The sequence below is a fragment of the Poecilia formosa genome, unplaced genomic scaffold (genome assembly GCF_000485575.1).
Source record: "Poecilia formosa unplaced genomic scaffold, Poecilia_formosa-5.1.2 Scaffold17, whole genome shotgun sequence".
NCBI classification, from domain to species: Eukaryota; Metazoa; Chordata; class Actinopteri; order Cyprinodontiformes; family Poeciliidae; genus Poecilia; species Poecilia formosa.
Window position 1 is genome coordinate 4,317,064 of NW_006799956.1, and position 12,773 is coordinate 4,329,836.

The 12,773-nt window shown below is 39.7% G+C and overlaps 2 protein-coding genes across 4 annotated transcripts; one reads left to right on the plus strand and one right to left on the minus strand.

Moving 5' to 3' along the window:
• The first annotated feature begins 282 nt into the window (after positions 1-282).
• On the plus strand, positions 283-5,996 carry skic8 (SKI8 subunit of superkiller complex). Its single transcript, XM_007546806.2, has 11 exons — positions 283-384; positions 701-739; positions 824-851; positions 1,109-1,214; positions 1,581-1,753; positions 1,921-2,069; positions 2,850-2,943; positions 3,956-4,049; positions 4,192-4,284; positions 4,437-4,515; positions 5,782-5,996. Exons 2-11 carry the CDS (start codon positions 728-730, stop codon positions 5,869-5,871), a joined length of 918 nt encoding a protein of 305 aa, XP_007546868.1. The 5' UTR covers positions 283-384; positions 701-727; the 3' UTR covers positions 5,872-5,996.
• A 1,157-nt stretch (positions 5,997-7,153) lies between these two features.
• On the minus strand, positions 7,154-12,450 carry slc25a44a (solute carrier family 25 member 44a). 3 transcript variants are annotated; one of them, XM_016668830.1, is made up of 5 exons: positions 12,434-12,450; positions 11,996-12,121; positions 10,588-11,283; positions 10,371-10,498; positions 7,154-8,798 (listed from the first exon to the last, which is right to left on the minus strand). In XM_016668830.1, exons 3-5 carry the CDS (start codon positions 11,219-11,221, stop codon positions 8,607-8,609), a joined length of 954 nt encoding a protein of 317 aa, XP_016524316.1. In that variant the 5' UTR covers positions 11,222-11,283; positions 11,996-12,121; positions 12,434-12,450; the 3' UTR covers positions 7,154-8,606. The 3 variants fall into 3 exon arrangements, with proteins under 3 accessions (XP_016524316.1, XP_007546870.1, XP_007546869.1); XM_007546808.2 differs by lacking the exon at positions 12,434-12,450 and adding an exon at positions 12,261-12,319; XM_007546807.2 differs by lacking the exon at positions 12,434-12,450 and having other exon boundaries at positions 11,996-12,254.
• Between the last annotated feature and the right edge of the window lie 323 nt (positions 12,451-12,773).

Genomic DNA, 12,773 nt, shown 5'->3' on the forward strand with positions numbered 1-12,773 from the left:
TGTATATATGTTCATGTTTTAAGATGAAAAAGAGTTGACCAAACTCATTCCTTTATTTTGTTTTTTAAACACTTGACATGTAACCCTTCTTTCTCTATTATCTTTTCACTTTGTGTTGTAATTGCGTTCAGTTTCAAATGTTGTCATGTACAACTGTACATGACAACATTTGAAACTGATAACAAAGACTAACACCTCTTCTGCAATACTCCTCTTTGCCGCATCAGTGGGGGCGATAGCGAGGCTATTTGACGTTTCTCAAACAATATTAACAAAAGCCAAGGAAGTCCGGCTGCGGAAGTTACATCAAATGTTGTCATGATGCAGTTTCACATGTAAATCAGTTGGGACCAAATTTCTAGTATAAAATTTGGGGTTTTGAAGGTAAGTGAGCGCTTTTCGTCGCCATTATCTTTTGTATTTACCTACAATGTCGCTTGCAATCCGGCGCGTGCTGATAGCGTCACCGCCGTGAAGCAGCTAGCCGCAATTTTGTTGCAAAACCAGCGAGCTAGCGAGAACTAGCCTGGGTTAGCTACTACGTTTGCTTCTTTTGTATATGTTAACGGCAAAAAACAAACAAACAAACAAAGTTGCTATTTAGAAATTCTCTTTTCAAAATCAATTCTAAGACAGCAAACAGCTCTGTACATTTAAAAATGGCAGCTAAAGAAAAAAAACTGCATTATTTTGAATACAGGGTGAAATACTTCCAGGACCAAACGCAATGAGTACCCAGGTAAGGAATAAATTCATATAAGTTCTTGTTCGGTGCGGTGATATTTAGACAGAGATTGACTTTGTTTTTATGCTTTAATTTCAGTACAGCATTCTGTTCAAGCAAGAACATGGTGAGTATCATAGATCACGAACACCACCGCTGCTTTTAGAGTTTCACATTGTTTAATGGTTTCAAATGAGAGTCCTAATCTATCTCTGTGAGATAATTTAACAGAGGCTGCAGTTGCGCATGCTGGTGATATTTGGTATTACTCATGTGGGCAGAGAGGTTGAATAAGGAGTGCCAGCATCTGAGTTTGTTTGTTTGAGCTGAGGGAGCTTGATATGAGCTGGGATTTCTCTTTTTATCTCCCTTGTTTCCCTTCAGCTCATGACGATGCCATCTGGACAGCAGCATGGGGCAAAAGTGAAGTGGATGGCTCGGAAACCATCATCACCGGTTCACTAGATGATTTGGTCAAAGTCTGGAAATGGTGTGAATTTCTTCATATTTTCCGGCACTGATGCTTTTCTTTCATTCTTTTGTCTGTTGTTTCTTTCCATCCTTCCTGCTTGACTTTCTTCCATCCTTCTTTTCAGCCTCTACTGTAATTTCTCCATTCTATTCTTTTCCGCCTTCCTTACACTTGAAAAAGACCTCAGCTAATGGTTTAGGACTCCAGAGTTAATGGAACCGGTTCAGGGACATTAGCTTTGTCACACCCTCAAATGAAGCTGAAATTTCACATCGTATCAAATTTTCCGATAAAATAATTATCGAATCCATGTGAAAGCTAGCTGATAAATCCAAGGCTTTGATTAGGCCTGGAAGTAGCACGCGTATCTCTCGTTTACTTCAGGTCGGATGAGAAGCTGGAGCTGCAGTGGACCCTGGAGGGCCACCAGCTGGGCGTGGTCTCTGTGGACATCAGTCACCACGGAGCCATCGCCGCCTCCAGCTCCCTGGACGCACATATCCGCCTGTGGGACCTGGAGTCGGGGAAACAGATCAAGTCCATGGATGCCGGACCAGGTGGGAGGAGCTTATTCTAGCCTTGCTTTTGTGTCTCACCTGGACTGAGATTGCCCAGTGATTTAAGAACATGATGGGGTTTTTTTTATACAATGCACAAATGCAGATTTTGTTTTCCAGAGGTAAATGCTTCGTATCCTCTTATCCATTTTCTGTCACTCTTATAGTCGATGCATGGACAGTCGCCTTTTCTCCAGACTCTAAGTACATCGCCACAGGCAGCCATCTTGGAAAAGTGAACATCTTCGGTGTGGAAAGCGGCAAGAAGGAATATTCCCTGGACACCAGAGGAAAATTCATCCTCAGTATAGCTTATGTGAGAATCAGCCACTTGTTTTCTTTTCAGATCTAGTCTGAGTTTTTAACTACCACTGTGACTCCTTTCCATGTAAGTCGGCATTTTGTTTTAACGCTTTGAAAGTATTTGTACCTTGTTTTTGCTTTTTTTTCCAATCGTCAGACTAATTCTATCAACAAAGAAATGCGTCATTTGAGATGTTTCAGGCATCTGATCAGCCGCCTCTCTCTGGAGTTTTGTGGGGGGTCCCACAGGGAGGAGACCTCAGGACCCAGAACTTTCCGGAAGGACCATATGTTGTCGGATTTAACTTTTTTTTTTCATGTTTTCTTTTTGAAAAAAATAAGTTACAGAAAATATTTTCAAATAGTGGATTTTATTTCAACCGTTCCTTCTGAGTTATACAATGTAGAATAAATAATTAAGAATTCCATAATGTTAGCAGAAAATACTATTTTTATCAGAAAGATAATGTCCTAAAATTATGAGAAAAAAGTCATTCTAATGAGAGAAAAACTTCTATAGTTGGAAAAAATATCCAGATTTTTCAAAAAAAATTTTACCTTCAAAAACCTAAATTTCAGTAAATCACTAAAATCTTCCTCAAGCTTATGTTAACATGCTTGAGCTAGCATGTTCACATGTGGGGTTTTCATTTTTACTCTGCTTAAAATGAGTTTGATTCTCTGAAATATTTACATGTGACATAAAAAGCAAAAACAGGAGTAATCTGAAACTTCCTCACAGCGCTGTGGCGGCCATCTTGGCTCCATTTCACATGTCCTTCTTGCTCCTCAGAGCCCCGATGGAAAGTATTTAGCCAGCGGCGCGATCGATGGGATCATCAACATCTTCGACATCGCCACCGGGAAGCTACTCCACACACTCGAAGGTCGGCTAATTTACAGATTTATATGAAGAAAAACGACTAATTGTTGTCGGGAATAACCCTTCGATTAAAAGCCTGACAAATCGAGTATTTTAGATGGTTTTTAGTGATGATTTAGACCTTTTATCAGTGTGTTTGGGTTTTAATTTTCCAGCATTAGGATTAAGCAGGTCGTCTAGTAGAGACAGGAAAAAGCTCACGTTATTTCCTTTAAGGTTTTAATTTCAATTTTATTGAAATATAATTCTGAAAATAAAACATTTAGCAGTTTAATATAGATTATAAATTAAACTGCTAAGTGTTTCTGCTCTAGTTTCCCAGATTCTCAGGTTTTGCCATAATGTTTCACTTTTCTGTTAATGCTTTGTGACGTGTCCACCTTAAGATGGCCTGAAAACGACTGGGAAATCTGGAAATGTGAGTTTAGAAAACTCTGGACTTTTGACAAGAAAAAACAATCTGTGTAGCATTTGTTGTTTGAAGGTTTGAGTCTCTCTGTCCGTACATATATTTATTCTGCATATACATTGTCGGATTACTCTAGATATATGTGGCATAAATCATCAATAGTGAGCATCTTGTATTTACTTTAAACTTTAAAAGTTGAGTAAAAACAACAGAGATCCATGCAGATAGTCTGGAAAAGGCTGGAACTTTATTTAAGCAGTTTTCTTTTCTGGACAAGTGTGGAAATATGCTTGAATTTTTTCCAGATGTTTTTTTTCTTGTCTTCCATCTTTTAAATATTACTCTAATCCTCATTTGACAATCACAAAATTTACAGATAATAAAGTTAATATAAGCTGAAACATGGCGCTGTGCCACTTAAGAGTTAAAACTGACTTTTTGTGTCAAATATCCAAAAGACAATAAAACAAACCCTGCTGAACTCTTGAAATTTGTCTGGAAAAGAGTAAAATTGTGAACTAATAAGTGTTCAGGAATCCTGACTACATTTAGACTTGGTGCTGTCCAGACGAGGAGTTTGATATTCGGTGTGTTTTCGTGTCTGCAGGTCATGCCATGCCCATCAGATCCCTCACCTTCTCCCCAGACTCCCAGCTGCTGGTCACTGCCTCCGACGACGGATATATCAAAATATACGATGTGTAAGTAGCACTTACTATGCATCGTCGCTTTGATCAAAAGTAATTTAGTGATTTAGCTTCAGAAAAACCTAATAATGAAACTTAACATGGACAAATTGTGGACAAAGTAGCAGATTAAAGCGGCGCTGTATCTGTTCCTCAGACAACACGCCAACCTTGCTGGCACGCTGAGTGGCCATGGCTCCTGGGTTCTTAATGTGGCGTTCTCTCCGGATCACACCCACTTTGTCTCCAGGTGGAACACTAAAAGCAGCTCTTCCACATTTCAATACGTTGTTGTTGTGATACGATGTGACGTGTTTTCTCCTCTAGTTTCCCATGCTTCATGTCGGTGTGAATCCATTCCACCGTCAAAACGTAAACCCTTCTTCCTTCTGCTCCCCTCAGCTCGTCTGACAAGAGCGTGAAGGTTTGGGACGCCAGCACCAGAGCTTGCATCAACACTTTCTTTGACCATCAAGACCAGGTGAGGAACTTGACTCTTCTGGTTTTTTGATATTTATGAAAATTTGTCCAATCTTTGGAATTTTCTGTGACTGACCAACCAACGGTAGAGGATAAATATTAATACCTAGCAGTAAAATCCTGCGCTACTAATCACCTTTTCTGGGAAGATCTCAATTTTTGCTTTTTGCAATAAAACCATAAGAAGTTTTAATTTACACTATTCCATAGAAGATGTGGAACTAAGTCGTCTGCCCAGATGAGACCAAAATCTGTCTTTTTGGCCTGCAGGCTAAACATGGCAGTAAACTAAGTCCTTGTGCCCACGTAGCCGGATCTTTATAACAGCAAATATCTCCGTCACATCGTTTAAAAAGACACACGGGATCAGTTTAAGAAAGTTGGTTCAAGTTTTATCCACATGAACTTCCACAAAAATACCCCTGAGCGTTGCTTTAAATTATATAGGCGCAAAGCTGAAATCCATGTCAACCAATCAGATCGCTTAAAAGTAACCATGACTTCCTGTTAGGAATTACACATGGCATCAGGAGATTCATTTTAGAGGTTGAACTACTTTCAATAGCATTTTAGAATATAAAGTTAATAAAACACAAGATGTCGAATGGGAGTCATATCAAAGCAAGTATATGGATACATTGGCGCATTATTGTTGAAAACTTTAATGCGCGGGACCCCAAATCTCTTTTTTCCCATGTATACAAGCAGACACAAATAGTTTTCTCAAAACTCCAATCTGGTCAGAAATTTTAATCAATAATTGTCTTTCATTTGTTTATTAGGAAAACACTCATAAAAGTTACTTTGCACCAGATTTAGCCTAAGCTAGTTTTGAGCCACACTAGAGGCCAAAATTGTGTAAAAAAAAAAAAAAAATTGTAATTAATCGTCTAAATGTGAACTAGACCCTTTCTCTGCACTTGAACCAAAGCATAAAATTTCCACCATGAAACATGGGAGTGGCAGCATCATGCTGCTGGATTTTCTACATTATTTTTGGCATTTCTGTCGTGAGACCAGTGCGGCGCTTCATCTTCCCATCTACAGCCAGACCAGCGATGGTTTAGATTGAAGCATGTGAATCAATTAAAACGGCTCAGTCAAAGCCCAAACTTCAATCTATTTGCGAATCTATTTTTTTTGTTGGTTTGTCTCACAAAATTCCTGCCAGCGTTCACTAGAACTGAGGCTGCAGAGACATTTGGAGAGTTTGATCTGTTCTTCCGTTCATGGAGCTTTTTTATTGCAACATCTCTGTCGTCCCAAGGTGTGGTGCGTGAAGTACAACAGCAAAGGCTCAAAGATCGTCTCTGCCGGCGACGACCGCGCCATCCACATCTACGACTGCCCGTTGTGATGAAGAGCAGCAGCAGCAGGAGGAAAAGGTTCCCATTGATACTTAGAGGGGGGTTTGGGGTAGTAAATGTGTTATTGTTTATGCACTGGCTAAATTGGGCCAAATAAATGACTTGTTTTTAGTAATTTGTTTCTGTTGTATTGTTGTTAGTTGAACCTATTAGAGATTTATTTACAGACAGCTATCTACATGGCCTGAAATGTGAAGTCAGAAATAACTAATGCAAAGGTGAACCCTGAAAAGTGAACTAGACTTTGAAATGTTACTTTTCACAAATCAACAGTTTCAGAACTGCAGATGAATCGGTTTTATACTGTAGCAAAAAGACTGTTAAACTTTTTGCTTTTATTATTTTCTGGGTGTGAACAGGTTTGGGCCTAAAATACCAAACAACACAGTTGTAAAAAAATGCTGTTTTTACTTAGTTAAGGGTTTCCAACTTGACAAACTCTTAAAAGGCGATTGTGTCACAATCGTCTTAAGGCTGTGTGCATCCCTTTTGTGCACATTGTTTTCAGTTTTTTCTTCCACTCAACTTTCCATTAATATCCTTTGTCAGCGATGTCTGCTGGACAAGTGTCAAGTAAGATAGTTGGTTTTAAAATGGCAGTTTTAAAATGTTCTTATTTTCTGAGAAATATAATTTTGATCATAATCAAAATTAAATGAAATCAGTTCATGTTTAATCCATCAATAAGTTTAACCTTTTTGAATCAAACCACTAAAATAAATAAAAAGTTTGATATTCTAATTTAAGATGCATGATTAGAGCAGCTTGATCTCAAGCATAAAATGCTCCCTCTGATGGACTATCACATGTACTGCAGCCCCTGATTTATTACGTTTAAAAAAAATCTTTTTTTTTTATTCAATTGCAACTCTGTACAAGTTGATGTAACATAACATTTACACATTCACTTAATGTGTCACAGACTAAGAGACTCTTATTCACAGAAACACTGTACTTGACCTGGACAGAGGTGTCCACAAACATTACTTTAAAAAAAAAAAATACACAAAATGTCTGCCGTGAAATGGCAGTAAATCTGAATACACCATAATGTCAACTATGAAGGCAGGTTAGTAAATCAGGGTGTGTGTCCTCTTTGTTTTATGGTAGCATGGTTTGAGTCACAGTCCTCTTAAAATCATCAAATTTCTCATCAGGAGATATTTTACATATAAAAAAATAATAAAGTGTTCACTTCCACACTTTAAGTGTTTATAAATGTTTGGAATCAATTTGAGGACCCTGCTTACCACTGAAGTGATACAATCGAGCTCAAATCAATGTGGTTTACTCTTCATTTAAGTGAACACATTAAAGGCAGTGATGTACAATATAATCAACATCCTAAAAGGTATCGAGCTACAGAATTACACGTTAATCATGTAACAGATTATATTTTTTTTTATAAAAAGAGTAGTACCAAGTATTCTGCAGACAAGGCCTCTCGATAGACAGATACTGACCGTCGATCTGAGACGAGGACTCCACCTTTCTCTCAGGTGGTTACCATGGCTTTTGACTTGCAGGAGCTGAGGATGCCAACAGAAACACATCATCTCCAAAAGCAAAGATGAGACCAGAGGTTCTCAAACCGGATACCTTTCTGTCTGTGGACTGGACAGCCCTTGGAAAATACCTTAAAGTCCACAAAACACATGCGGACCAGAGAACCAAACCCCCCGTAACAACTCAGTCAGGGGAAAGATCTGCAGACATTAAAATGTTGTTTGTACAGTAGAGTACAACAAGATAAAGGCAAAATTGGTTTTTGCACAACACAAAGCTGTTCTATTACAGTTTCAGTTGACATAATGCAACCTCTCTTGATTAGGGCTTTTCAAAGTGTTGGCTGTGCAGATACCCTAGGGGGTGCTAGAGTTCCAAATGAGGGTAAAAACCAAAACAAAAAGCACAAACCAAAAAAACCAGATGAAGTAACTCAAAATATTTAACTTCACCAAGCTTATGCCAGAGACAAAATAGATCTTTAGAACATAAAGATACAGTGTGTACATTTAGTTTGGGCCAAGGAAAATAAAGTGAGGAAGGAAGTGTGACCATGATTATTTAAAATCTATAATTGTCTGGATGGACTTGAGGATGCTCCACTGCCATGGTGTTGTCTGCCAAGAGTTGCTAGCTAACCTCGCTATTAGATCGTGTCGACTTTGACGTCATGTTGAGACCCAACGCCAAAGTTAGATGACCAAGGCTGAATGAACTACGGCTATAATAAAAAGGTAGCTCAGACTTATAGAACTGTAAATGATAAGGCAACCAAAAGTATCAGTTAATGTGGGTAAACCCCACAAGACCAGTAAAACATTTACAGAAATAATAGTAATAAAGTAGATGGGAGCTACCAAACTCTGAAAATCCATAATCAAGATTAAAACTTGAATTTTTCCAATCTGTTCTTTTTGTCCATCACCAAGCTTAATTTTATCTACAGCAACACAAACGAGGAACAAGTACCTGTTACGCATTTCAATGTGCATCATTCACAAACAATACAGCAATTCACAGGACAGCGAGAACAATAAGGTTGTTTCATCAACCTTCCAGTTGCTAACGGTTGCGTCTAATGATGAATTCTCTTTATTCCTGCATTTAAAGCCGCACCGATCTAAAGTGCATCAGACAGATCTGGGTCACTGCCTCTGTGCAACTGGAGAATGATGAAAGGCTGTCCTGGTCCCCCACCCTGCCTACGCCTTGTCGTCTTTCACCAGTGTCTGGTCTCAATCAGCTCGGCGCGCAGGCTCAGCCTCTTCAGCGTCTCGTAACCAACCACGATGAGCACCGACGTGGGCATGGAGGAAATGATGCGGGCCGACAGCCCTTTGGTCATCACCCAGATGCCCTCCTCCGCCAGCAGCTGCTTAAATGTCTCTATGACGGATGTTCGGCCCTCCACCTTAGAGAAGGATGATGATGATTATGCATTGTTAGCCTGAATCAGCGCTGACAGCTGAGGCGAGCTGATAAATGGTTTAAACGTTTCGTTACCAGGGGAAATAAACAACTTTGTATAAATACAAAGTTGTTTTTATACAACTTTGTATTTATACAAAGTTGTATAAATACAAAGTTTTCCGCACATTTTGAGTGCGGAAAATTAAATGATTTCTTTTGTATATTGTTATATTCAGCTTAAACTATAAATAGACCATCTGCGTATTGTAAGACACAATGCTCCCAAACCTTAGGCTCATTGTCCACGAGTGTGATTAGATACTTTAAACTGTTGTTTTATGTTACTTTTGGACTCATGGTTTCCTCCTTACTGAACGGCCTTTTAGCCCATATCAGAGTATGAATTGTTTCTCTGTGGATTACAACTTTCACAGACTTCAGTTTGCAACTTTACAATGTCTTTTACTTTGGTTCTGAGGTTAATATGAAGATTTAACATTAAACATGTTCATCCTTGTGAGACAGAACCCGTCTCTGTCCTGAATGTTATGTTTCCCATGGCAAGGCTCTCTGTACAGCAGTAGAGATCAAAAGTCCTTGAAGGTTTGTGACCAATGACCACATACTACAAACTTCTTACCACTGTGCTTTCCAATGAAGGTTGCTGTATGACGTTCTCAGTCATGTTTTGATTGTTGTTTTGGGTTTATGCACCTTCATCGACCCATTGTCTATACTCACTTATCCTTGAAGGATTGTGGAGATAGTTCCTCTCTCTACTGGTTATGAGGCGAACAGTGGCACAGTTGGTCGAGGCTTTGGGTGCTCCGTCCCACAGTTCAAAAACATTAATTTTAGGTCATGTTGTGGTCTCTCCGAAGTATCCTTAAGTGTGTGTGTACGTGTATGCGTGTGTGCATAGTTGTTTGTCTCTGTGTTGCTTTGCAGCAGACTCGTGACCAGTCCAGAATGTACCCTGTTGCTTGCCTAATTTCCTGTGGGTTCAACCACTGATTTCATTCAATGACATGCAAATGTCATGATGTAAAGCAATTTGAAATACCTTGCTGCTGACATGTGCTATACAAATAAAATCTGATTTGATTTTAAATGATTTTGGTTTTTGATGTTCACTCTCCATTATGAAGGTAATCAAGCAGAAAACCCCCCAGAGATGGTTAATTTATTTGTAATTGAGCTAGCCAGTCTCAAATGTCTTGAAGCACTTTCTGACATGTGGCAGAATTTATGGTATATCCTATGGTAGAGGGTTTTTTTTGGGGGTGGCGGGGGGTACCTCTTTAAGAATCTTCCGGTCTACTCCAAGGGTGAACTTCGACCGGGCAGTCGTTTGCACCTTACCAGTTGTTTTGAACATCCTACACTGGGATATCTCATAACAAACACGTCTGTGACCCTACCAGGCACATAAACTGCTACAATCTTCTTTCTGAAGGCCTCAGACAGCTCATGTTTGTGTTCAGCCTCACTCCAACAGCTAGGAGATCATCAAACTAAAGGTCCGAAGAGTAAACAATGACAACCTCCTTCAAAAGGCTGCAGCTTTTCTTACCTGAACTCTTGCACGAACAACATCCATAGGGTTTGTGATGGTGGAAGCAGTTGCCGCTGCCATTGGTCCTGCCACTGCCTGCAGAATCAGATGGGGACATCCACTTGGTGCCATTAAAGATAATTTTTCTAAAAATGCAAACGACAGTATACATCATAAGGCCAAGTCGTACAAAAAGACATGCTGACAAAACAAAAGAAATACGGTGTTGATTTACCTGCATAAAAGTGATAAAAAGGCCACCAGAGGGCACTGTTGGGGATGTACGTGAGCAGCGATGCCACATAACCCCTATAAAATCCCCTGAAACCATCGGCTGCAAATATCTGCACCGTTATTTCCCGCGATTGTCCGAAAGTAGGTTTGCGTTTAGATGTGGTGAGCATCATTTTTGGCTTCACCTTGAAGCGGGAGTGATGTTCCCCCTGTCCTTGCATCATCAGGTGCTGGGACACCACGTCAATGGGCACGGTGATGGTCTGAGCCACCAGTGACGCTGCCCCTCCCGCCACTACGGACTTGACCGTGTTGCTGGGAGAGTAGTGGGACACGTACTTGCGCACCAGTTCATAGGTGGTGATGTATGCCTGTCCTGACACCAGAGTGAAGGTGTTGATCATGAAGCCTCGGTAGAGGCCCCTCACGCCCTCCATTCGCAGGATCTTGCAGAAGGCGTCAAAGGTGCCCAAGTACACGGCCTTCCCTTTCTGCACCTGCAGCCGGGTCCGGATTAGGCTGGCTGGGTAGACCGTGACCCGGGTGGTCAACGTCATAAACACACCCAGTGAGTAGAATTTCCTCTTGTCCAGGTCCTCCCATTCTATAATCTGGATGGCACCTTTCTGCTGCATGGTGCCGGTCAGGCCCTAAAGCCAAAGCGCTGCGGTCCTAAACGCTGCTGCTTCCATTATACCTGCATCAGACGGAAGCATTAAGTGAATGATGGAAGACAACAGTAGAACACCAGACCCATCTGAAGACCAGACAAACCAGGACTAATTATTTATTCATTTCATTTTCTGCTCATTGTTTTGCCCTCTATGGTGAAAACATTTTTCTGCTTGTGTTGGCCTATCACTGAAAAATTTATGATAGACACTTTTAAATGTGTGGTTTTAACATGACCAAATGTTAAGTTATGAGTGTGAGTACTTTTGCAAGGCACTTCAAAAACACACATTCCTCTGTGGATTTGTAACAGCCAGACAGTTAAGATGTTAATTTCGCTCATTTAATACCTGCAACACTTCACACAATGGGCAAGAGAAGTAAATCGGTATTACCACAGGGTTTATAAACCCGGAACTGACATGGCTTGTGAAACATACTTGTTAGTCAGTTAGGTCCGTAAGGGAAACAGAGACCACAAGAGGGGAAGTTTAAAAGCACATATTCCGCTGCTGACAAATTAGGAGTAAAATAATATCCAACACGAGATGAACAACTAGCCTTTAAACTTTTGATCAGTTAGTCAATAACTTAGTGATGTTTTGTTGGAAGAGGAAACACGTGCAAGTCACAGCGTGTACAATACTCTAGCTGCTTTAGCAACAACAATCTGACATGGGGCTTTCCTATCGAAGAAACGCAAATTAATGTCACCTAAACACACCGACTGAACGTACCCGAGTAGTCATTAAGCTCACCGTCCTCGGCTACTGTCGTTTGGGTATCGAAGTTGTTTATTTACACTCGTACGGCCTCCGCTGCTGCAACATAATGGAGGGTCATGTCTTCCGTCCATTACTGCTCTGAACAAACAGTCAAAGGTAAAAGGTCAAGGGTCTAAACTTTATCAAGACATCTTCAAATTGTTCTCTACTTTAAAGTTAATTAAAAAAACAGGTTTGAAAAGCATTCTGCTCCGATTTATAGGACTGAAATATTTACTTTGCCAGTTGTTTGTACAATTGAAGGAAGATGATGCATTCATGATCGGGTAGAAATTCTAATAAAATACATTACAAGGGTGTCACGAAATAACATTACAGATTTTGACCAAAGAAAAATAATAGGTAATAAGATATGAATAAGCAAAAACATAGATAAAGGTTTATACATACATGTAAAATTTGTTGAATAACAATAATAAATACTATTTCTTTCGTCAGTTACACGAACATTCCTCGAACCAACAGTCCGAAGTGCATTGAAAGCAACACCGTTGACGTCACATGGCAACAGTTTTTTAAAGTCACAGTGCTATTTTATGATCGTCTTAAGCCATTTGTGACACTGATGCGAAAGGATTTGAATCTCATATTTGTGGCTTGGCTTAGTTGTCCGTAATTATTTAGCAATATTTTTCACTTATGAACCTTGTAGTTATAATTTATCCTAATTTTATACTTAATAATTATGATATAGCTAAATTATAATTATATAAATACATAATAATAACAA